The sequence below is a fragment of the Ovis aries genome, chromosome 6, assembly GCF_016772045.2.
Source record: "Ovis aries strain OAR_USU_Benz2616 breed Rambouillet chromosome 6, ARS-UI_Ramb_v3.0, whole genome shotgun sequence".
NCBI lineage: Eukaryota > Metazoa > Chordata > Mammalia > Artiodactyla > Bovidae > Ovis > Ovis aries.
Genome location: NC_056059.1, coordinates 22,404,719 through 22,431,691, shown reverse-complemented (window position 1 = coordinate 22,431,691; position 26,973 = coordinate 22,404,719). Strand labels below are relative to the sequence as shown.

At 40.4% G+C, this 26,973-nt stretch overlaps 1 protein-coding gene across 1 annotated transcript in view; it reads right to left on the bottom strand.

Annotated features, from left to right (window-relative positions):
- The window catches only part of MANBA (mannosidase beta), a 118,137-nt gene extending 91,450 nt beyond the window's left edge, over positions 1-26,687 (bottom strand). The window contains exons 1-5 of the mRNA XM_004009666.5: positions 26,426-26,687; positions 15,792-15,886; positions 13,118-13,223; positions 10,952-11,122; positions 6,246-6,369 (exon numbers count right to left, since the gene is read on the bottom strand). Of these exons, the coding sequence (XP_004009715.3) occupies positions 6,246-6,369; positions 10,952-11,122; positions 13,118-13,223; positions 15,792-15,886; positions 26,426-26,602 (673 nt within the window). The 5' untranslated portion in view covers positions 26,603-26,687. The remainder of the gene's footprint in view (positions 1-6,245; positions 6,370-10,951; positions 11,123-13,117; positions 13,224-15,791; positions 15,887-26,425) is intronic.
- Positions 26,688-26,973: the final 286 nt, after the last annotated feature.

Here is a 26,973-nt window from a genome sequence, read left to right as displayed (position 1 = left end):
CTTGCAATGCAGAGAATGTGAGTTCAATCCCTGGTTAGGGAAATAAAATCTCACATGCCACAGAGCAACTAAGCCCGTGAGCTGCAACTACTGAACCTTTGCACTCCGGAGCCCACGTGCCACAACTTGAGAGTCCACAACAAAGACCCCCCATGTCGCAACTAAGACCCACTGCAGCTAAATAAATATAGCCATATATATATACATATATATATATATATGTATATACTTAAAAGTCTAAAATGTGCCAGCTCCTTTTACACTCCATGTAGTACACTTTTTTGTCAAGATGTGGTCAGGGGAAAAAAAGCTTTATTGGGTTGTCTAAGAGGAAAAAAAAAGAAAACAAGTCATGGAAGTAGAAAAATAGGAAGATGGCTGAATTACCTTAATTCAAACAGACAGAAGAGTCTAGTGAGTGACAGTCCATGGGTCGCAAAGAGTCAGACATGACTCAGCAACTGAACACACACACACACACAAGTGCATCTATAAGGACCAGAAAGACACTCTCTGAACTACACCTGAAGTCTTGCTTCAACTGATTGTAATTAAGCCTCAAGTATCAACATCTTCATTTAATCATGTATCTAGCTTCAAAAAACCTGAGTTCTTCCACACATAAGCCCTCACTGGGTTATAAAGAGAGCTGTAATTTACAAACATGGGGAAAGAACCTGTGAAATGCTAGAGGCAGAGGAAACACGCTGATCTACTAGTCACTTTGCAGACATGGTATCTGAGGCCTTGACTGCAGAATTAGCTCAAAGTTCCTGAGCCAGTGGACAGGACGAGGGCCCAGGTTTCCTGACCCCAGTGCTCTCCATTTTGCATGCCTCTCCCACAGAGGTGCCTATCAAAGAGAAGCACACTAGCACCCTCGCATGCACACACAGAAAGGAACTGAACAATGAGGAAAAACAAAAGCAAATGTGCTTTTTGCCCTTCAGAGGCCTAAGTCCTAATAGTAAATATGTGACATGGGAAAAAAAGCACTTCAGGGTGTATAATAGAATGTTAGCCTCTGAATATGAGAGTCTTTGTTAAAAAAAAAAAAAAAAAGGAAAAACACTGAAATCTACAAACATAAAGGCTGTGTCTGACCCTCCACCAAGTGCATAATTACATGGTGCTCAGATCCTGTATTTGTCAGAATACCATCTTTGTAATCTAAACCACGTGACAAAGGCATGACACTAGTTATGTGGGCATATCTGCTGAACAGTGGAAATATACTTCTTGAATAATTACTGTCTGTGAATCTTGACAGGCACTATAAATTACACTCCAAACACAAAGAGCAAAAATGTTGGATCTACCCAAAGAAACAAAATATACGCAAAGGGTCTGGGTTAAGAATACAGGATGGCATCTGGGAGGGTTAAGAACCAGTAGGGACATGGAAGCACGCTCAAGTTAGCATGGGATGGATCAGCAAACGTTGGTAGATTGCTTATGTAAAATGAAAAAGATGCTTAATCTCACTGAGGAGGAAGCTCCTCAAAGATGGCTGCATTCGTTAGCCCTGCTGAGCTCCTCCCAGCTTCTCTCCACCTGTGAGCTGCACCTTGCATCTTTCATAGGTGATGCAGAGCTGCAGTGAACAGGTAGTCTTGTGCACCTGAAGGAACACCAGTGACAACAAGCCTCAGAATGTTTAACTTCAGACATAGGATATTTTCCCATCCTTCTGCTGGTATTACAGGACAGACTTCAGTAGCTGCTTTTCCAAGAGCTATACAGCTTGTATTCCCCAAAAAGCAGGCTTACGTAGTTACAATAGTTGTTTTCCCCTTCTTTGCCAAGCAGCAAGATCTCCTTGCCTACTCAGCAGGACAAAATCCTCAAAGATGATATCAAGACAAAACAGGCACAAAGCAACATCTTCCCCCACCCCAACACCAAACAAGGATAAACTGGTAAGTTCTAGAGAAGAAAAAAATTGACTTACCCAGCAAACATCAGAGGAGGTTATTCAAACAACCTACCTACCCATAAATATATTTCAAGGCTAAATACTGTCATTTTATGGGTAATGAAAAGTGATTCAAAATGAACGCAAGAAAACACATGCTTGCATTCGAAAATGTATGCTTTAAACAAGGCACTAAGCAAGCCTGACAGGTTTCTCAGCTTGGTCAGTGGTAAAGAATTCACCTGCCAGTGCATGAGATGTGGGTTTGATCCCTGGGTCAGGAAGATCCACTGGAAAAGAAAATGGCAACCCACGCCAGTACTATTGCCTGAGAAATCCCATGGACAGGGGAGCTTGGCAGGCTACATAGCCCATGGGGTGGCAAAGAGTGGGACACAACTTACCTACTAAACAACAACAGAGCACGATGGACGAATCTTTGCTACACTGTAATATTATATGCTCTGGAGAAAGCTGTAAGCAAAGGGCAGCAGTGACCTTCGATACAGGCCTCTGTTAGGCAGGCTAGAGCCTAGCTAGGAGCTGGGCCCACTCCTCCAATGCAAAGGCTAGGTCTTCAAGAAAGAAGAGATGGGGTGTGGTAGGCTGAGGCAACAAGTAAATGTGGATAGGTTTGGGAAGACAGTGTCTCTGAGGAATGGAAGTGCCCAAGCACAGGTCAAAGACCCACAGCTCACCTCAGCTCCAGAGGAAGACTTACATGTGCAAAAAAAATCTCTGCACTATTTTTTTCTAACTGTGGTAACAAAAGATTAAACAATGAAGTGTTTCATGAGAACATTATATATTTGGACTTAAAATGTCTACATAACCTTATGGAAAGTTCATAAAAGCAAACAACCATCCCTCCCTAATAAATTTTAGGGCCTAATAGTCGGGAAGATCCCCTGGAGAAGGAAATGGCAACCCACTCCAGTATTCTTGCCTGGAGAATCCCATGGACGGAGGAGCTTGGTGGGCTACAGTCCACAGGTCACAAAGAGTCGGACACGACTGAACGACTTCACTTCACTTTATGAACAATTTACATCAGGTCACAAATATGAGATGATCAATATATGAATATATGTCTCTGTCTCTCTCACACACATATATATGTATTCAAATAAATATTTTCTAATAAAGTTTTAAAGAAAATCATATCAATACATCAGTATCTCTTCAAAACTAGATAAATAAGAGCCTAAGAGACAATGAGAGCAACTCTTGTTTCCCTTTGACCTCAGTGTTTTTTTAAATACAAATTTGTTTTTATTGCCTTAAACATTAAGAATACTTGAAAATCATTTAGGAAGCTGAGGGAAATCAAACAAATGACCAAAAAAGTGCACTAAGATCAAAAAATTAAGAATGTAGAAAGATACAAAAATATATATGTGTGTGTGTATATATATATATACATAAAGAAAATTAATTAACAAAAATTTCAAGTTAATTTTTAAAGTCTAATAGCTTTTTTCTGTCATACTTGATACAATTAAATTGGAGAACTATGGTTGGTCATTTTATCTTTAAGGGTAAGCACACTAATTTTAAATAAAGAAATAAATTGAATATTTGGAAAAGCAAAAAGTTATTTTCATCTAGCTGCAACAGGCAGAGAGCAGAAAGTGCCACAAAGTCAAAGTAGTTTAGCCTTTCATAATAAATTGACTGAAATTACTAGATATTAGTTTATTTGCTTTCTTCCCTTATTATAGAGACAATATAAGCTCAATATATACATTTATAAGAATTAAATAGAAACTATCTGTAGTATTAGTATATAGAGTATATAATTAGTATACAGATTAGTCACTGCTTGCATTAGTTTTGATTAATTTCATTTCACACTTCAATTTTAAAAACGAATACGGTATTTGATTTTAAATAAAAATGATGTGTATATACTTTAGATTCTGAATTACTCCTGTTAAAAAATGTTTGGTAACTCTCACAATCCTGCTTCAAAGTGTGTACAAAATAAATGCAAGAAGTATCCAAAATATATTAGTTTATTCTCTATTATTTTTCAACTTTTAAATTTCTATTGATTTCAGTGATGATCGCTATCTTCCAAATACAAACTGAAAAAAAAAATTCTGGAAAAACTCCTAATGGAAGTTTCTCTCCTAATGCTTTGTAAGTTTATGCTTCCATTTTCTCTATTACATCAAGCAACCAAATTGAAATCTATTAAATTTATCAAAAACATAAGGATTACTGCTTAATATGCATAGGACACATCTTCTGAACAGGAAACATACTTTTCTCTTTGTTAAGTACAAAATATAGTATAGTCATAAGACATCAAAAATGTACTTGATATGAATAATTAATTACAGTGAGTCTAAATTAAATTTTAAGCATCACTTAAATTGATTTAATTCAAATAAAATTCATCCTAGTCACTAATGGCTAAAAAACTGAACCTTAATGACTCACAATCAGAAAGAAATATTTAGGTTCATATTCAAGCTTTTAAATTAAACTAGAGCAGTGCTATTCAAATTTTTTCAGATATCAGAATACCAGAGCTCAAAGCAATTTTTCTAACCACCCAAACGCTGATTAAACTTTAAAACTATTGAATAAATAACTTTTGGGAAAATCAGGCCCCCTCTTACAGTAGGTTTATTATATATACCTGAGAAAAATTATGGATGGGGGTTGGGGAGAGTGAACCATTATGTATTTGATTTTATAGCAAGGCTCAGTTTGGGTTGAGTCTCTGAAGAATAGTTTGAGAAACACTAAACTGGAAAGCTCTAAATAGCCACATTTATTTGTACAATTTACATCAGGGCCTCTAATGCCTTTTTGACATTTAATAATGCCAGCAGCACCTAATAGCCTCCGCAATTAACCATCTCTGATGTGCTTTCACCTTCTGCCTTCAGAAAACACAGATTTGGCTCCATGTGGAGCAATCTAGGGTCAACGGGCCCTAAGACACCAGAATGCTTGATGTCACATCACATCCTTGGATATAAACGACGTCCAGTTAGGCCTGCAGTGAACTGGACTGAGCATCATGAGCTACCATTTAAAATCCCATTTGCCTCCACCTTCACCCTGACTTCTCTAACTCCTCAAATCTTGTGATCTCTGATTTTCCAAACTACTGGGGTTGCCATCCTGAAGACTGCAACACAATCTAATTTGGTTTGATCATTGTTTATCTCTCCCCTCCACACCACAACCAACTTGCAGTGTCAGTAAACACATTATACTTCTTTTCTAAGCCAAACATACACAGTGCTGAGCAAAGAGCTCAACAAATATTTGACCAGCACTCAACCAATTTGTTGACATCTGTGAGATTTCTGAGGTTTTTTTCAATGCTCTTTTCAAAAGAAAAAGCAGCATTCTTTACCTTACCAGAGTTTCTTTAATGCCTTGTTTGCCTTCCAGTTTACTTTCAACTCTTAACAAGGCTGGTATATCATGGCCTTCAGGAGAGAAAATGTGCAGTGATAGAAAGTCAGCCCAGTGATTTAAGCAAACCAAGAACTCAGCACCATGGGGTTCTGAAAGTGATTACAGGGGCAGCAAAAAGGAGTGCAAGCCAGCAGACTAAGCCTGGTGGGCTATAGTCTGTGGGGTCGCAGAGTCGGACATGACTGAGTGACTCACACAGTATCATTTTTGGACAACATTAAGGGTGTATGAAAGAATACATAGCTAGGGAAAGAAAGAATTAAGAAAGAATACATAGCGAGGGAAAACAGAGTTCCTTCCTTCCGTCTTTCCTTCCCTCCTCACCTCCCTCTCTTCTCCTTCCTTTCTTCCTCTCTTTTTTTTTATTTTTTATTTTTCAGAATATATGAAAAGGTAGCTACCCACCTACTTACCTGTTTTATATATTGGGTTGGCCAATAAAGTTCGTTTGGGTTTTTCCATGGAAAATGAATTTTCATGACAGATCAGTTTGTATATATTTTTCACTTTTCTAAACTTAATATGCCATAAAAATTTTTTAAAAAGTAAGTCTCTGAAAAGTACACTTGTTCCTCATTAACCACAACAGATTGGTTCCAGGACCTGCTGGAGGACCAGGACCAAAATCCAGGACCAAAATCTACTGATGCTCAAAGTCAGCCCTCCATATCTGCAGTTCTGAATCATAGATTCAACAGACCTTAGATCATGCAGGCCTGTAGTATTCATTAAAACAAACTCATTAAAACATATGAGTGGACCTGCACAGTTCAAACCCATTTTGTTCAAAGGTCAACTGTATATTTGCATATTCAAATTATAAAGCCAACGTTTATAATACAGAGGAGGCTCAGAAAAGAAAAACAAAAAATCACACCTCTTAGCTTACCATAGATGGGGGTAAACATGAAGTAGTTCAGATGACAAATATTATAAGCTTCAATTCTAACATCTTTCCATATGCCCTGGGTAGGAAAAGAAGGTCCCCAGTCCCAACCAAAGGAACACTGCATCTGTAATTTCAAGGGAAAAAAAGAAGATAGACTCTAATTACCATGAGACTTGAACATTATGAAAAACCTTTTCTTTTAAAATAGTACGTATATATTGGGTTGCCAGGGCTGCCATAACAAAATACCACAAACTGGGTGACTTTAACAACAGAATTTAAGTTTTGCACAGTTCGAGGGGCGAGGAAGTACAAGATCAAGGTGCTGGCAGGTTTGGTTTCCTGGGCTTACAGATGGCCACCTTCTCACAGTGCCCTTAACAGCCTCTTCTGTAAACACACACATACACCCTTAATGTTGTCCAAATTTCCTCTTCTGATAAGGACATCAATGATACTGTGCGAGTCACTCAGTCATGTCCGACTCTTTGCGACCCCACGGACTATAGCCCACCAGGCTTCTCTGTCCATGGAATTCTCCAGGCAAGAATACTGGAGTGGATTGCTATTCCCTTCTCCAGAGGAACTTCCCAACCCAGGGATCGAACCCTGGTCTCCTGCATGGCAGGCAGAGCTACAGGGAAGGATACTGGATTAGGACTAATCCTAATGGTCTGATTTAACTTAATCACCTCTTTAAAGTTCTCACCTCCGAACAGGGAGACATTTTGATCTTATCAGGGGTCAGCACTTCAATATATAAATTTGGGGGCGGGGGCACAGAATTCAGTCCATGATAGTGTGCGTGTGTCCCATTCACGGTATCTAAAATGACCCACAATGCACCGCTCCTGGTATTCACAGCCTAGTGTAACCTCCTTCCCTTGAGTATGACATGACCTAATGAATCACTTTTAACCAGCAGAATACAGCAGCAATGAGAGCATGTCCAAAAGTAGGTTATAGAAGACTGTACCTTCTCTCTTAGGCGCTCACTCAGCTCTCTCTTGGCCAAGAGAGAAGTTGGCTGCCATGCTGTGAGGCAATTCTGGAAGAGGCCCACATGAGTGAGCCTGGAGGCCCATCTCCGGCCCACCAATAAGCACATGGTGGAGCTAAGGCAGGCCTCACCCAGGCCTAAAATGACTGCAGCCCTGGTCCAGAGTTTGTCAGTAACCTCATGACTGACCTTGAGCCAGAAGTACCCAGCTAAGACACACCTGCATTCCTGACAGAAACTGTGATAACAAATGTTGTTTTAAGCTGATAAGTTTTGGAATAATTGTTACACAGCAATAGATAACTTAATACAATAACTAATCTATCAACCTAGGCAACATAGTTAAATTTGGTAAAAAAGTTCTAAGACTATAAAATTTAATTATGTACATTTATCCTTCAAAAGCATATTACTCTGAAGAAACACAATAGATAATTTTTATATTTCTTTGAAATATCTCTGAACCTACTACTATTCAATTCAGTTTAGTTCAGTTCAGTCGCTCAGTCATGTCCGACTCTTTGCAACCCCATGAACTGCAGCACACCAGGCCTCCCTGTCCATCACCAACTATTGGAGTTCACTCAAACTCATGTCCATCGAGTCGGTGATGCCATCCAGCCATCTCATCTTCTATCGTCCCCTTTTCCTCCTGCCCCAAGTCCCTCCCAGCATCAGAGTCTTTTCCAATGAGTCAACTCTAAGCATGAGGTGGCCAAAGTATTGGAGTTTCAGCTTTAGCATCAGTCCTTCCAATGAACACCCAGGACTGATCTCCTTTAGAATGGACTGGTTGGATCTCCTTGCAGTCCAAGGGACTCTCAACAGTCTTCTCCAACACCACAGTTCAAAACCATCAATTCTTCAGCGCTCAGCTTTCTTCACAGTCCAACCTTCACATCCATAAATGACCACTGGAAATACCACAGCCTTGACTAGATGGACGTTTGTTGGCAAAGTAATGTCTCTGCTCTTCAATATGCTGTCTAGGTTGGTCATAACTTTCCTTCTAACTATAAAAAATGAGGAAACATACTGAAAGATAAAAATACGCATAAACAGACTTAAGAAACTCTTGCTAGACTTGCAAACCCCTATTTCCTCCAGGATGAATTCACAAGTCCTAGGTTCTGAACTTACATCCCAGAAATAATAAGTTCAGAATTTATACACCTATTGCAATTACCCTTCAATTAAAAATAAATAAATTTTTAAAAGTAGAAAAAAACAAAACATCAAGAAAAATGAAAAAAAAAAAAAAACCCTCAACATTCAAAAACTAAAATCATGGCATCCAGTCTCATCCCTTAATAAAAAAAGAAAAAAAGAAAAAAAAGACTTAAGACATTGACACAGGTAACCAGAGCAGAATTTTTCTAACTTCCACTTCATAAAAGAAAAGAAAAAAATTTCCAAAACACAGTCAATTAAAACATGTGAGGCTGAGTTAAGCTTTTAAAGGAGAACAAGCACCACAGGAAGTAGAGATCTTCCTGAAGGGAGCACTTGCAGAATAGAGCCCAAGGATCTGGCCACACTGTTCTCATTTAAGCATTTGATATTATTTCCTAAGTTCTGTACTTATCTGTAACAGAGAAAATTCAGTTTCCATTACAGAGAAAAACAAAGAACTAAAACCATTTCACAGCATCTGTATCCGCATAAAATCAGGACTTAAAGATCACATGTTCAAAATGAAGACCATCTTGGGGATAGTTACTGTAGGGCTTTTAAGTTCAGATTTGTAATTATTTTATTAGGGATACAGAGAAAGAGGAGGGCAAAAATATTTAACATCTTCTAAGGCAGATTATTTTCCCCAGCAAGGGTTACAAATCACTCTAATTCATATAATCTCTCCAAATAAAAGTTTTCACTTCTTCAAAAATATTTGTGGAGTGCTCTCTCTGTTTCAGCCTGGGAGTATATTAACATACCAGACAGAAACAGTCCTTCTGCCTACAGCACTCACAGTATATAGCAAGAGATTCAGGCATTGTATGAAGTCCTCAAGATGCTAGAGAACATGGTGCATTCCAGGAAATGAAAACAGTGGGAAGAGACAAGCAGAAGACTAGAACAGTGGGCACGTGGGCCAAACTTAGCAAAGAACTTTGGGCTTTAGCCTAAAAGCAATGATAAACTGTTGAAGAGTTTCAAGGGGGGCAGGTGGGGGTGCCACGATGATTTTTATCTAAAAGGAACACTCTGGCTGTTCCTTGGGCAAATTAATTGGAGTGAGGCAAATGAGGTCACTGGGTACCAGCTGTGCAACCAGAGCAATACCTGATACAAGAAATGGTAACAGATAGAACCCAAGTGTGGGAGTAGAGATGAAGCATGAGCAGATTCAGTAACTACTAAAAAGGTAACATCCGCATCATCAAAAAGACTTCTGAATCTCTTTTTAAAAAGAGACAGGGAGGTATCAAAAATAACTCTGAGGTTTCTGGCTTGAGCAACTGCTGCAAATGGTGCTCCATTCAATGAGACAGAGAGCCCTGGGAGCAGGGTTCAGATCCCAAGTGCAGTGTTGGACACAATGAGCTTTAGGCTCCCATGGTATGTATAGACAATGGAATATTAGTCAGCCCTAAAAAAGGAAGGAAATTCTGGCACGTGCTACAATATAGATGAACCTTGCAGACATTTTATTGCTATCTGAGTATGATATGACCCAACGAATCACTTTTAACTTACAGAATAGAGCAGAGATGAGAGCACATCCAAAATTAGGTTATAAAAGATTGTTTACGTGAACTAAGTCAGTCACAAATAGACAAATATTGTATCATTCTACTGGTATGAACTATCTAGAGGATTAAAACTCATAGAATCTGAAAGATGGTGATTGCCAGGGGCTGAGAGTTGGGGAAAAGTGGGGAGTTGTTTTTTTAATGAGTACAGAGTATGCTTTGCAAGATGAAACAGTTCTACAGATTTCACACAATGTGAATATATTTAATACTACTGAATGTACACCTAAAAGAATTAAGATGGTAAATATTGTGTTATGTGTATTTGACCACAATTAAACTTTTTTAAAATAAAAATAAAATTAAAAACTAAGTGTGACATAATATACTAATTCATCCCTGTATTAGTCATCTAGATTGAGAACAGACTCAAAGGAAATTAATCACCTGTGGCTTTGTTATCTTTTGTTAGATGTTATGAGAACCTGGCAGGAAAATATCACACATCAACAAATACATGAACAGTTGCAGAAGGCTAGTAATAACTATTGCTCGTAAATATGAACCTACAGTCTGATGTAAAGCTTGATAAACTTAAGTGCTTTTAAAAAAATTGAAAAGGGGGAATTCCCTGGCAGTCCAGTAGTCAGCATTCTGGCCTTCCACTGCAAGGGGCATGGGTTTGATCCCTGGTCAGGACACAAAGATCCTGCAAGCCTCGTGGTATAGCCAAAATAAAAATTGTAAAGGTGCATTATCAGTCACCTATGTTTCTTCTTTTTCCAATGTTATCTAAGTTCTTAGGTACTCCTCAAGAAGGGAACCTAGAAAGAAATGTTCTCCTCAAAAATTCATATAACTTTTGGTTCTTCTAATTTCACTATAAATCCCACTAAGGGGCAAGAGAGAGATGCCCATCTTCTGAAATACAACTGGAGTCTTCAAACAAGCATTTCATATACCATCATCCCATCCTTAAGACCAAAGCCCCTCCACTGTGAGACCTTTACCTTGCGAATAAAGTTGACATGGCATTCACCATCCTGCACGGGTGGAGGGCAGTTGGGGGGCACCCAGTAGGCAGTGTGACGTTCACTTCTCTGGTTCGCATATATCACTGGTGACTGGAAACGCACCTCAATGATGTTCATTGCTTTGACCGTATGTGTAATATCAAAGCTCTAAATTAAACAGAAAGAACAAATATGAAAGCATCCTCATGTATAAAATTTTAGACATAGGCAGAATGTATGAAAGATGCATAAAATAATTGATATCTTTAGGTCTAGCCTTTTTGCTGAAGAAAGAACTTCAAGATAGTATAACTTCAGTTCAGTTCAGTTGCTCAGTCATGTTTGACTTTCTGACTCTTTGTGACCCCATGGACTGCAGCACGCCAGGCTTCACTGTCCATCACTGACTCCCGGAGCTTACTCAAACTCATGTCCATCAAGTCGGTGATGCCATCCAACTATCTCATCCTCTGTCATCCCCTTGTCCTCCTGCCTTCAATGTTTCCCAGCATCAGGGTCTTTTCCAATGAGTCAACTCTTTGCATGAAGTGGCCAAAGTATTGGAGTTTCAGCTTTAGCATCAGTCCTTCCAATGAATACCCAGGATTGATCTCCTTTAGAATGGACTGGTTGGATCTCCTTGCAGTCCAAGGGACTCTCAAGAGTCTTCTCCAACGCCACAGTTCAAAACCATCAATTCTTCGGTGCTCAGCTTTCTTTATAGTCCAACTCTCACATCCATACATGACCACTGGAAAAATCATAGCCTTGACTAGATGGACCTTTGTTGGCAAAGTAATGTCTCTGCTTTTGAATATGCTATCTACATTGGTCACAGCTTTTCTTCCAAGGAGCAAGCATCTTTTAATTTCATGGCTACAGTCACCATCTGCAATGATTTTCGAGCCCAAGAAAATAAAGGCTGACACTGTTTCCACTGTTTCCCCATCTATTTGCCATGAAGTGATGGGACTGGATGCCATGATCTTCGTTTTCTGAATGAAGAGCTTTAAGCCAACTTTTTCACTGTCCTCTTTCACTTTCATCAAGAGGCTCTTTTAGTTCCTCTCCACTTTCTGCCATAAGGGTGCTGTCATCTGCATACCTGAGGTTACTGATATTTCTCCCAGCAATCTTGATTCTATCTTGTGCTTCATCCAGCCTGGCATTTCTCATGATGTACTCTTCATATAAGGTAAATCAGCAGGGTGACAATATACAGCCTTGACGTACTCCTTTTCCTATTTGGAACCAGTCTGTTGTTCCATGTCCAGTTCTAACTGTTGCTTCTTGACCTGCATACAGATTTCTCAAGAGGCAGGTCAAGTGGTCTGGTATTCCCATCTCTTTCAGAATTGTCCACAGTTTGTTGTGATCCACACAGTCAAAGGATTTGATGTAGTCAATAAAGCAGAAGTAGATGTTTCTCTGGAACTCTCTTGCTTTTTCTATGATCCAGCGGATGTCAGCAATTTGACTGCTGGTTCCTCTGCCTTTCCTAAATCCAGCTTGTATAACTTAGTTGCCAACTTTTAGTTATAACTGATCACATTCTCCTACCCAGACGTAGATTTCTAGGTTTTCTCCTGCTATTTTTACTGAGAGATGATGGTACTAGGCCAACAGTGCTAACAGAGACTATGTTTAGTCCTGGAAAGTCTGCTCTTGCTATTTACATATGGCTTTGAGTTGCCAAGTATTTCCTAGATACTTCATACTGACCTGACCCTCTGGTATGCATAGCATGTATTTCTAAGTCATAAGTTATTTTTGTTTTGAAAAGTCTACCCTTGACAGGGAAGGGAGAACAGGATACAATCTCTTAAGGTAACACTTCCAGAAAGGAAGGAACACTTCCTTTTTAAAATGGCTTGTAAGCTGTCATTTCCCTTGAAACTCTGGATTCCAAACAACAGAGAAGGGAACAGCATTTTCAAACATTTCCTATGTGCCAAAAACTGAACCAATCATTTCATACAATTAACTCATTAAATCCTCACAATAATTTTATAGGGCTTGAGTGTCTTCATCATTCAACAAATATGGCAACTGAGAGATAAAGTAACTTACCCATTGCATCAAAGGACTTGTTCTCACTCGTGATAACAATGAACACAAATACAAACAGTGGTTCTTTTTAACCTGATGTCATTATGTACTTACGTATCTTCTGAACATGTTGTCTGTTTTGCCAATGGGAACACTGTTGAGCAGGACTACTGCAACTGTATCGATACCCTCAAAAACCAAATTTACTTTATTCCATTCACTAAAAAAAGAGATTTTTTAAAACAAGATGAATAAAACATTAACTTAGGTAACTAATCTTTTTTTATTAAGAATGAAAGGAATAAATATTTCAGAGAAAATATACATTCTTGGAAGGTAATTTTCAATAAAATTTTCAGAAATACTGCTTTAGTACATTTTTATGTTGAGTGACCCAGTTTAACTTTCTTGATAACAATTCAATCGTTATCAAATCATGACTGTGACTTCTAATTTCCATGCATTGACTTTTTCCCTAGAATTTCACAAAGTTCTCATTTGAATCAAGTTCAATATTGATAACAGACACAAAACATTTTCACAAACTATTACATTTACTGACAGTAAGAGAACATATTTACCAACTAGCAAGTATCTATGAGTAAATATTATGTGCCCAGTACTCTGCTAAGCCTTACAGAGAACTAAAACAGTCTCTGAATTTAAGGAATCTGAAATCTGTTTAGCATTCAAGCCTAAAACACAGGAAACAAAGAGAAAGCTTTCAATCTCTTCTACTTTGTGAGATAGTCTTGATGAATAGACTACAAGTGATATCAGAGTTTATGTTGTAAGGAAGGACTTCAAGAAGGAAACAAGAGTTTAAAGAACAAAATAAATAAAATGCGGCATATCCATACCATAGAATAGTACTCAGCAATAAAAAGAAAGGAAGTACTGGTGGGCATGACAACACAGAGGAGCTTGAAAACATCATTATGCTAAGTGAAATTAGCCAGTCACAAAGGAGGTATATATTGAACACATCCATTTCTTTGAGATTTCCAGAAGAGAAAAATGCATAGAGATGAAAAATAAATAAGCAGTTGCCTAGGACTGGGAGAGGAATAGGGGATGGGGATGCAGGAAGTGGTACGGGATTTGCAACAGTAAACAGCATTTTCACAGATAAGCAGAGAAGGTTAAACTTGATCTGCCAATCAAAAGGAAGACACTCTCATTCTTAAGCGAGAATATCATGGTAAAATAAACATTTGGGGGCTTTCCTGGAGGTCGAGTGGTTAAGAATTCGCCTAGCTGGTTCAATCCCTGGTCTAGGAAGATCCCATATGCCTCGGGGCGTCTAAGCCCGTGTACCACAACTGCTGAAGCCCAGGGCCCGTGATCTGCAACAAAAGAAGGTTGGCAATGAGGAGCCTGCACACCGAACTAGAGAGTAACTCCCACAGCAATAACGAAAGCCTGAGCACAGCAACAGAGACCCAGAGCAGCCACAAAATGAAATAAATAAGAATTTGGAAGAGCTGAATCTAATGTTTCTACATACAGAAGACTAGAGAATACAAAGATAAAGCAAGAAATCTTAGTAGGTAGCACAGGCCTAATGCCAGGTATTAAGGCCTAGGCAAAGATATAAAGGCCAGGTATAAAGGCCTAGGCAACGGTGGAAACTTAGAAATGAGGAGGCAGGGGCTGAATCAAGAGAAATGATAGGCAAAAATTAACAGGATTCAGAAACAGGCCAAATTCAGGAAGATGAAGAAAAGATATGATAAGCCAAAAACTCCTTGGGCATGGGAGATTGGGAAGATGATATTATATTAAGAGAAACAATGAGGTGGTTGGAATCTAATGCAAGCTTTAAGTCCGACAGTCAATTGGCTAACTAAACGTTGAGTTCAGAATGAAAGAGGACCCCCTATTGGAGATATTTTAAGTATTAGCTGGAAATAAGAGTCTGGAACACTGTAACTCCATGATATTGAGCACTATTTTCTGGCTTTATTTCTCTTTTAAGAAGCTAGTGATTAATTACGCCCCACCCCACCCCAAAAAAAGGTCATATTAAAAGGACAGAGGGGTTTTTTTTTTAACAATAATGATGGTAGATATTAATATAATTAGGTTGAAGCTTCCAAGGTGGCTCAGTGGTAAAGAATCTGTCTGCCAATGCAGGAGATGCAGGTTCAGCCTATAGGTCAGGAAGATCCCCTGGAGTAGGGAATAGCAACTCACTCCAGTATTCTTGCCTGGAAAATTCCACGGACAGAGGAGCCTGGCAGGCTACAGTCCATGGCATTGCAAAGAGATGGACACAACTGAGCAACTCAGCACACGCACACATAATTGGGTTACATTCTGCTACATAGGACATTACTGAAAACTATACCATATCTTTCCTCATGTCCTCATGATATAATATAAGGCCAATACCACAGTTTCTGTGGCTGGTTAACACTATATCAAACAAATGATGTATATCTAAGCCTATTTGACAATATTGTAAATATATACACTTTATGGATTACTGGGAGAGCAGGGAAAAGTAAAGGCAGGTAAAAGAACTAAGTCTAGGTGATGCCATTATAACCACTGGAAAAAAATGACTGAATAAGAGATAATTCTGTGACTGATGATCAGCAGCACAATCCTCACACACAAATCAAAACATAAAGCATATTTTCACTTTTACAGTTCAGGCTTTAGTATGATAATGTAATCTAAACAAACAAAAGATTACTGCAAACAGAAAAAGAAGTTCAAATAATAATAATAATAAATGAATAAACAGACATAGATATAAATATAGATATACACACATATGTACCTCATATCAGAGTGGAGTTTAAATTTCTTGATATAAGTCCAGTTATCCAAGGCGATCCATCTGTAGTCAAGGTTGTTAAATCTGTAGTAAGGATCCTGTTGATAAAAAATACAGTAGGTGATTAAATATGCAAAAATAATTAATTAAATAAACTAGTAATGATAATTATTTATTATCTAAAAATCATTGAACTCTTGGCCTAGGATTGCAAGCATTTCATATGCTGGCCCATCCCATCCTCATGGCTAAAGCTCCATCTGTTTAAGAGACCATTACCTTTCAAAGTTCCCATGTCATTAGCATCCTAAAAATACTAAAAATATTTTTAAATGTAAAAGTCTAACAAGATACCTGAGATGAAAGCACAATGAGCTGTAACTATTACTGTTTCATTAGGGCCTCCATGTTGGCTCAGATGGCAAAGAATCTGCCTGCAGTACCAAAGACCTGAATTCAATCCCTGGGTCAGGAAGATCCCCTGGAGTAGGGCATGGCAACACACTCCAGTATTCTTACCTGGAGAATCCCACGGACAGAGGAGCCTGGTGGGCTACAGTCCATGGGGTTACAAAGAGTCAGACATGACTAAGGGACTAACACACACATAGTTTCATTATCAAAGAAATACGTGGAGGTGTGGAGATGAAGACTGGGTTCTCCAAACATGTGGAGATGAAGATTGAGTTCCCCTGTTAAAACCAAACACAGAGTCTGCAAGGTCACAGCAGAAAATGGACGGCAGCACGTTCAACAGTGTGACGCCATCAGGCACTCACTGCTCTCTGCTCCTCACTTTGCATTTTGCTGCCACTATCCCAGCTGGCTTACGCAGGGGGATGCTTCCTCTCTGTTGCCCAAAGATCAGCCAAACTCCCCACTCCTTGGATTTACTCTGCATTTATGAAGTTATTTTTCACTCAGCTTTACTGTAAGTGTGTGCATGCTAGGTCCCTTCAGCCATGTCCAAGTCTTTGCAACCCTACGGACTGTAGCCCACTAGGCTGCTCTGTCCATGGGATTCTCCAGGTGACAATACTGGAGTGGGTTGTCATGCCCTCCTCCAAGGGATATTCCCAACCCAGGGATCGAACCCGTGTCTCTTACCTCTTACATCTTCTGCACTGGCAGGTGGGTTCTTCACCACTAGCACCACCTGGGCAGCCCTCAGCTTTACTATGCTATGCTTAGTTGGTCAGTCGTATCCGACTCTGTGACCGCATGGACTGTAGCCCGTCAGGCTCCTCTGTCTATGGGGATTCTCCAGACAAGAATACTGGTGTGGGTTGCGATCTTCTCCTCCAGGGGATCTTCCCAACCCAGGGGTCAAACCCAGGTCTTCCACATTGCAGGTGGATTCTTTACCATCTGAGCCATCAGGAAAGCCCAAGAATACTGGAGTGGGTCACCTATCCCTTCTCAAATCAGGGTCTCCTGCATTGCAGATGGATTCTTTACCATCGGAGCCATCAGGGAAGTCCTCAGCTTTACTAAGTGAGCACAAAAAGTATCTCTCCAGAGAACATGCAGGCAGCATAGATACTGTCAAACTCACAGGCTTCATGTTTCTTGTACTAGCCTAGACCAGGTCTGCAAAGTACAACCCATAGGCCTACTGCAGCTCACTATCTGTTTTTGGCTGGCCAGTGAACTAAGAACGGACATGTATCAGTAAAGTTTTACAGGAGCACAGACAGGTCCATTCCTTTGTAAATTACATACAGCATTTTTCATGCTATAATAGCAAAGCGGAGTAGACATGATGGAGACCAAATGACGCCTAAAACAGTACTAATAATATCTGGCCCTTCATCAGCCTCTGCCATGGGTGACTGGCCTGCTGGGTGTTCACAGATGCTATTCTTTCTGAGGGTCCAGCCCCAATTCCTCCTGTCCATAATACTTACGTCTTTCTTCCCTTTCTCCTTTTCTACCCTTTACCTTCCTGATGAGGGCTCCCAGGCAGGAGGCAGAATGGTACAAGAAGCTTTTCAGTTCATCTGTCTGTGAACAACACCACAGCTACACAGAGGGACACCGGGCAGGCTCAGAGGGCTTCTCATCTCTGACTGGGCCAGGGCCAAGGGCAATTTCCTCAGGAACTCCAAGGTGAGAGGGAAAAGCCAGCTTTATCTACATTCCACAGAGGTAAGGGCTGACTGACCGCTGACAACAGCCCGTTGGGCACCTGCCCAGGGCACAAAATGTAAGAGGCACTATAAAATCACTGGGTGTGTATCAAGATGGAAAGAAAACTGTCAACCAGAAACTGCTCCTGACTGGAAGAAACATTTTGATATCACAGAGGCGATCAGCAGTTGACCAGATTTAACAACAACCAATAATCACCAAACTGACTTTTAAGGTCTGGTTAACCCGTGAGCTTTTTATTCTGCTAAATGGGGTGCGCCAGGCCCAGCCCACTTGCTTGCTTTTCTTCTCTTCCCCCACACATGGTGCCCAGGACTTTCCACTGAACTAACGTGAAGTAAATAGTTAAGGACACAGGTTTGAAGGGGCACCTAAATATAAGCCTGCCCATGTATCTCCACCCTGCCCTATTTATAACTCTACACTACGGACTCAATCCAATATAGTTAAAAATATCAGGAGAAGGAAGGTGTGAAGGCTAATGTAGTTGCAACACTTCAACTTGTTAAAGTTCAATCTGCTAACATCCTCAGGGATGGCTGCCAGGGCAAAAGACTGCTTCCTATCTCCCAGATCCTTGAAGGAACCGGGATATTGAGCTCCAGGGGGTAATCGCTTAAGATAAACTTTTTCTAGAAAAGGAGAATTTAGATGTTAAATATTTTCTATTTCTTGAAACAAGCAAATCTGGAAAGGCTAGAGACTCAGTTCAGTTCAGTTCAGTTCAGTCGCTCAGTGGTGTCCGACTCTTTGCAACCCCATGAACCGCAGCATGCCAGGCCTCCCTGTCCATCACCATCTCCCGGAGCCAGAGTTCACTCAAACTTATATCCATTGAGTCGGTGATACCATCCAGCCATCTCATCCTCTGTTGTCCCCTTCTCCTCCTGCCCCCAGTCCCTCCCAGCATCAGGGTCTTTTCAAATGAGTCAACTCTTCGCATGAGGTGGCCAAAGTATTGGGGTTTCAGCTTCAACATCAGTCCTTCGAATGAACACCCAGGATTGGTCTCCTTTAGGATGGACTGGTTGTATCTCCTTGCAGTCCAAGGGACTCTCAACAGCCTTCTCCAACACCACAGTTCAAAACCATCAATTCTTCAGTGCTCAGCTTTCTTTATAGTCCAACTCTCACATCCATACATGACCACTGGAAAAACCATAGCCTCGACTAGACGGACCTTTGTTGACAACGTTTGTCATAACTTTCCTTCCAAGGAGTAAGCATCTTTTAATTTCACGGCTGCAATCACCATCAGCAGTGATTCTGGAGCCCCCAGATATAAAGTCTATCACTGTTTCCATTGTTTCCCCCTCTATTTGTAATGAAGTGATGGGACCAGATGCCACGATCTTAGTTTTTTGAATGTTGAGTTTTAAGCCAACTTTTTCACTGTCCTCTTTCACCCTCATCAAGAGGCTCTTTAGTTCCTCTATACTTTCTGCCATAAGGGTGCTGTCATCTGCATATCTGAGGTTATTGATATTTCTCCCGGCAATCTTGATTCCAGCTTGTGCTTCTTCCAGCCCAGCACTTCTCATGATGTACTCTTCATATAAGTTAAATAAGCAGGGTGACAATATACAGCCTTGACGTACTCCTTTTCCTATTTGGAACCAGTCTGTTGTTTCATGTCCAGTTCTAACTGTTGCTTCCTGACCTGTATACAGATTTCTCAAGAGGCAGGTTAGGTGGTCTGGTATTCCCATCTCTTTCAGAATTGTCCACAGTTGATTGTGATCCACACAGTCAAAGGCTTTGGCATATAAAGTAGAAACAGATGTTTTTCTGGAACTCTCTTGCTTTTTCCACGATCCAATGGATGCTGGCAATTTGATCTCTGGTTCCTCTGCCTTTTCTAAAACCAGCTTGAACATCTGAAAGTTCACGGTTCACGTATTGCTAAAGCCTGGCTTGGAGAATTTTGAGCATTACTTTACTAGCATGTGAGATGAGTGCAACTGTGTGGTCGTTTGAGCATTCTTTGGCATTGCCTTTCTTTGGGATTGGAATGAAAACGGACCTTTTCCAGTCCTGTGGCCACTGCTGAGTTTTCCAAATGTGCTGGCATATTGAGTGTAGCACTTTCACAGCATCATCTTTCAGGATTTGAAATAGCTCAACTGGAATTCCATCACCTCCACTAGCTTTGTTCATAGTGATGCTTTCTAAGGCCCATTTGACTTCACATTCCAGGATGTCTGGCTCTAGGTGAGTGATCACACCGTCGCGATTATCTTGGTCGTGAAGATCTTTTTTGTACAGTTCTTCTGTGTATTCCTGCCACCTCTTCTTAATATCTTCTGCTTCTATTAGGTCCCTACCATTTCTGTCCTTTATTGTGCCCATCTTTGCATGAAATGTTCCCTTGGTATCTCTAATTTTGTTGAAGAGATCTCTAGTCTTTCCCATTCTATTGTTTGCCTCTATTTCTTTGCATTGATCACTGAAGAAGGCTTTCTTATCTCTCCTTGCTATTCTTTGGAACTCTGCATTCAAATGGGTATATCTTTCCTTTTCTCCTTTGCTTTTCGCTTCCCTTCTTTTCACAGCTATTCATAAGGCCTCCTCAGACAGCCATTTTGCTTTTTTGCATTTCTTTTTCTTGGGGATGGTCTTGATTCCTGTCTCCTGTACAATGTCATGAACCTCCGTCCATAGTTCATCAGGCACTCTGGCTACAGACTATATGATGCCAATTATATGATGTTCTGGAAAGGCAATGCTATGGAGACACTAAAAGCATCAGTTTCTACCAGAGATAAAGGAGGAGAGAAGGATGAATAGGTAGAGAACAGAGGATCTTTAGGGCAGTGAAACTATTCTAAATGATACTATGATGGTGGGCACACATCATTATATATTTGTCAAAATCCATAGAATGAATGGTAATATAAACTATGGACTTCCAGGAATAACAATGTGTCACTGTAAGGTTCACTGATGGTAACAAATGTACCACTCTGACAGGAGGTGTTGGTAGTAGGGCAGCTGTTCATGTGTGGGGGACATATGGGAACTGTCTGTGTTTTCCATTTAATTTTGCAGAGAACCTAAAATTGCCCCCCCAAAAAATACATAAAACCTATTAAAACACTACTCTAAGGGCAAATACCTTACTCTCTCTAAAATAAAAGTTGTGGAGGCTCACATTACATTTATAATACATATTGCATATGCTAAGCAACCAACTTAATTTGGTTCCGGAGTGGTCTGATCTCCTCTGCTCCTATTAAAATTGTGAGTCTTGTTTAAAGCAAACAGCAGCTCAGCATTACCTCTGATGAGTAAGGACCCCAGTAAGTAACGAGTTGTTAAAACAAAGCCATGAACCCTTAAAACAGTAAGAGTATCACTTGTTGACCATTTACTTTATATTAGCCTCCAAGATAGAGAAGGCAATGGCACCCCACTCCAGTACTCTTGCCTGGAAAATCCCACGGACAGAGGAGCCTGGTAGGCTGCAGTCCATGGGGTTGCACACAACTGAGCGACTTTACTTTCACTTTTCACTTTCATGCATTGGAGAAGGAAATGGCAACCCACTCCAGTGTTCTTGCCTGGAGAATCCCAGGGATGGGGGAGCCTGGTGAGCTGCCGTCTTTTGGGTCACACAGAGTCGGACACGACTGAAGCGACTTAGCAGCAGCAGCAGCAGCAGCAGCCTCCGCCTCCAAGATAGTCACTCATTTACTCTAATCCTCATAACAAAGATGTGCAGTAAATACCATTTTATAGTGGAAGAAACTAAAGCTCCAAAGGGTGAACTGTCTTTCCTGAGGTCCCATGACAAAGCAGAAGTACATCCAGGGATGAAATAAACTTAGCCCAACACCGAAGTCTGCATTTTTTCAACTGAACTACAGGGCTTCATTCCCGATTTACCCACACTTTTATGCCATCTGGTACCAACCATTGTATCTGGTACCTACCCTTTTTGGTAGTGTATGTGTATTTACAATATATTTTCAATATGTGCTTCTGCTCAGTTGCTCGGTCGTTTACAACTCTTTGCAATCAATATATTTTCTTATATTTTTAAGTGTAGATTTGAGTAGGAAAATCTTTATAATGGAGTCTATGCAGTTATTAAAATTTTTTGAAGACTATATTTATAGACATTTATAGATACAAAGAGATATTCATCATATATTTTAAATGAAGTAGCTTACAAAACCATCTCAGGGATTGACTTTGTATTTTATATTTCTCTGCATCATTTTTGTACAATAAGTATTGAACATTTATTATTCTTTTAAAAAGAATTTTAATGTAGAGAATAAGAAAATTGTATCAATATATGAGAACTCTGTGCATGATAAAAGTAATGTTTTATTAGTGGACAAAAGAGAAACTGTTCAAATCATGGGATATAAAAAATTGCTTAATTATTTGAAAAAACTCAAATGGATCAAAATTTTGAATACAAACATACAAAAGAGGAAAAATAAAAATACTAAAAGGAAAAAATACAGGTAAATATTTATTTAATTAGGAGAGAGAAAATTACTTACAAAACATAATACCAAGACAGCAACAATCATAAAAGAAAAAACTTTATAAGATTTCAACATATAAAACTTTAAAATATCTATATAATAATATATATCATTAATACATGGGAAATTTTGAAAATATATAAAAAGAGATCTAACAAATCTATATTTTAAAAGACAGTCAATAGAAAAATAGATTACAAATAAGAATAAGTAATCCCGAATCACAAATAACATAAACATATAAAAATTATTAACCTCACTAGAAAGTAAATTGTTTCTATTTTTGTTTTTTAAATCTAGCACTTAAAATAAGCACTCTAATAAAGTCACGACAGGAGCATAAAACCAGTACAACTTTTATGGAGAACAATTTAGATGTATATAGTAAAAGAAAAAAATGCATATTCTTTTCAATCAGCAATTACACTTCTAAAAATTTGTCTAAGAAAATAAGAATGTATACTAACTAAAATTTAGCTAAAAAATTTCCCCATCATTGCAGAATAAAATCCAAAGTTTTTCGCAATGGCCTATGAGTCTTTCATGATCTACCCTAGAGGCCTACTTTGAACTTATCCACCTGCCCTGGAGGTCACAGGGTTATAGCCACACTTGCCTTTTGGCTATTTCTGGAGCTCACCAAGCATGTTCCTGTCTCAAGGCCTCTCCTCTCCCCACTGCCATCTTTTCTTCCTTTTTTTTGCTGCAAGTGCACTTTGGCTTAAAACTGATCTCCTCAGAAGATCTTTATCAAAATGGCTATCTTTAACCACTTTTTAAAAAATAGACCTTTTCCAATCAGCCTTCATTCTCTCTTCCTTTAACCTGCCTTATTTTTTCTTTCAGTGTACCAGCTGTCACTATATTATCTATTAATATCTGTTTATTATTTATCTCCTCCACTAGGATGTCTATTGGGACAAAACCTGTTTTCTTCACCACTTGATTCTGAGAGGCAACTCCTGGGTAGGTTGATCAGAAGTCCAGGGTCCTCCAGGAGGAGAAAGGGGTCCAGAGTCCTGGAGAAGGAGCAAGGGGTCTGGGGCTCTCAAGGAGAAAAAGACAAACTTATTTTCTACATTGCTTTGTTTTAGTCAGTATAACAATGTGTCTGGCGCGAGGACATGTTTCTCCTTAACAAGAAGGTTTTCTGACTAACCTTGTTATCTCAAGACTTTGTGGGAGTAGGTCTGGTAAGACCTTTCTATTGTTAGTTCTAATCTTGTTAATTTAAGATATATATTGTGGGAGTGGGTGGTGTGGGGCTCTCTAGATGATAGGGGTCTGGAGTTCTCAAGAAGGAGAAAAGGACAAATATTTTTTTCTTTAAGTCCAGAGCAGATGATTGAACAACAAAACAATTCATCTTGCTCAAGGATATGTTTTCCCTTAAACTCTGTACCAATGATTATATGACAATAATGTATCCTTCTTGAGGACTTTCCTCCTTCTTGAGAACCTTCCGACTAATCCTGTCATCTTAAAAATGTATATTATGAAAAAAAAATGTATATTATGGGAGTGGGTCTGGTAAGATCTTTCTGTTGTTAGTTCTAATCCTGTTATCTTAAAAGTATATTGTAGGAGTTGGTCTACAACCTTGAAACATTCTTTTGGTTTACTGTAATGACCAAGTGAAAAAAGTATATAACTCCCCTTCTAAGACTAGCCAGCAGGGCTCTCAGTCCCCTTCTGATGTTTATGTCAGAGGTTTTCTCTGTCCCTTTTTCACTCTGCTACACAAAAGCTCCTGAGTGATCAAGCTTGGTCCCTGGTCCCGAAGCTAAATCTTCTTCGGAGATCATGAATCCATGGTTCACCATAAGCTACCAATTCCAAGCACCTAGAATAATGGAGGTACCAAATAAATATTTATGAGACAATTAGGTGAATGAGTTCAAGAAGGTATGTTCAAGTTCTCACATAAACACCATATGTAGGCCAGCATCTGCTCTAAGCTATAGAATATTTTCTGAGGTCATCACCAAAAATGGATGTTATAATAAAGCAGGTAGAATAACATCATATTACTCAACATGATACTTGATGTAGGTTATTATCAATAGTCCTGGAGTTCCCCAATAGCCAAAAGCTCCCCATCTCTCATCTATCATTTAAGACCTACATTCGCTTTGTTGTTGTTTAGTCACTAAATTGTGTCTGACTCTTTTGCCACCCCAAGGATTGCAGCTCACCAGGCTCCTCTGTCCATGGGATCCTCCAGGCAAGAAAACTGCAGTGGGTAGCCATTTCCTTCTCCAGGGGACCTTTCCAACCCAGTGTCTCCTGCACTGTGGATAGATTCTTTACCACTGAGCCCTTCAGGGAAGCCCACATCTACCTTATTGAAACTTAAAGTTTTCCTAAGAATTTACTAACAGATCTAACAGACATTGTACATTGTTCCCATGAGGAAAAGTCAGTTGTTTCAGTCTATGAGCACATTGTTCACTTTAACGAGTAATAACAGGTTTCTTGGTATGCAGCCCTGTAACATGGATCAGCATGCTGATTTACTACAGCCACTAGTGATTTCCCATTGCCTTATTTTAATCAGGAAAATGAGGCAGGAGAGACACTGCAATATAAGCACAAGCATCCTCACAGTATGAGTTAGTAAAACCTTAGGGTACCAAGGTCCATGTCATAAGCAGTTTGTTAACTAAAAATAGTTTAAATACTTAAGTTTGAGAATGACTTACTAAAAAAAAATAATAAACAGGACCATGGTCAGTTACATTTACATTTGTCTTTTCTGATACACATTCTTGAAAAAGAGCTAATGATACCAGATCAGAAATCTGCATAACCTGTCAATTGTCCTGTCATTTCAGTAAACTTTGAATTATATTCGTGACAGTTAACTCCAGTGCTTTAAAAATACATGATTTTTCAAACCACCAGGGGAAGTGTCATACAATACAGAAGGCCTTGAAGTCAGGCCAGGCTGATTTAGAATTCCCTTTCTGTCACTCAAAGTTGCTGTGTGATCTTGGGTACATTCTCTAACTTCTCTGGGCTCCATAACTCATATCATCCATAACATGCAGATAAGAAGACTTATTCTTTAGAGTGGCAGAAATGGAATTCTAACCCAGCCTGGCCTGACTTCATAGCCTCCTATACCGTGTGACACTTACCCTGGAGTTTTTAGGAGGATCAGAACAATGTGTGCCAACCACTTATCAAGGACATCTTGTCCCAGGCAAAGCCATTAAAGACGTGCAGCAGATGGAAGGGAAAAACAGTGGGAAGTGGCAATCTGTTTGCAAACCTCTACCCACAGGCAGCCGAACAGGAAAACGTCCTCCATAAGAAGTCTACAAACTGAAGCATCTATTGGGACACACACACCATATCACATGCACTGCAAGGAAACAGCATCTTTCTTCATATCCTACCAACCAGCCTTAGCAGTTATTTAGCCTTTACACTAGCACTGACAATCATAACCTTACACTTGCGGGTCTCCTCCTCAGCCTATGTGCTGCAGTATCAATTCCAAATCTGACCCTAGAAGCTAAAATGAAAAACTAAGGCATCATTTAATATAGTTAACACTTGGCAAAACACTATCGTCCCCTGCAGTGTTCGGGTAGTTGAAACACTTATCCTCCGCCTTAGGCTCCGTCAGTGGCATGTCCTTTCAAATCCACGCTTCAGCGGAGAACCATGGCAATAACGTTGCCAGTATAACTGCCTGAAGCTCCTCTTTCCTGAGTTACTGCGGCCCGAGTGTGAGGGTGGCTCAGTCTCCATCTAGCCCGGACCCCAAGGGTGCTCTTCGCCAAGAGTAGATACACTGTCTCGCCACCCTGCCCCCGCCTCACGCCCAACCCCCTGGAGACCACAAGAAGCATAGCGGAAGTTAGTGCCAAACCCAGGAGAACACCGCCGGGCTCGGGGGCGGCCAGGCTGTTCCTGGGCCCCTCTCACGGCGCAAGGGACCTGGGCGCAGATTCCTGGCGGGGCTCCCGCACACAGTACCTTGATGATCCTCTTGTTGAACAAGGCGCTGTGCACGCAACCGGGAACCGCCGCGGGCAGCTGCAGCGAACCGTTCCCGTTGTGGATCTTCCAGTTTCCCCGCAAGCTGATGCTGACCACCGCGGTAGCGAAGCCCGCACCGCACGGCGCAAGAAGCAGGAGCAGGCGGAGGAGCATGGTGTTGGCCGGTACCCGACACACGCACAGGGCAAAAAACCGAGGGATGCGGTGGGCAGCGGAAGCCACCCTCGGCTTGAGCTCTGGATGTCCCCGCCCCGGGGCCCGCCCCGGTCCCGCCCCCGGTCCCGCCCCGGTCCCGCCCCCGCCCCCGATTCGCGGTCACGCCCCCAGGTCAGCTGAGCTATAGGCAACTCAGCGGATCTCCAGGTCCGCAGGCGGGGTGGCAGCGCGGAAATCGCGCGGTTTGACGGAAGCCTGAGGTTGCGAGAGCGGGAGCCGCTGCACCTGTGCTCCGCTCCGGGCTCGGATAGCTCTGGACTCGGACTGCCGCGGTCTGCGTCCTCCTCTGCGCTTATTCCAACTGCTTC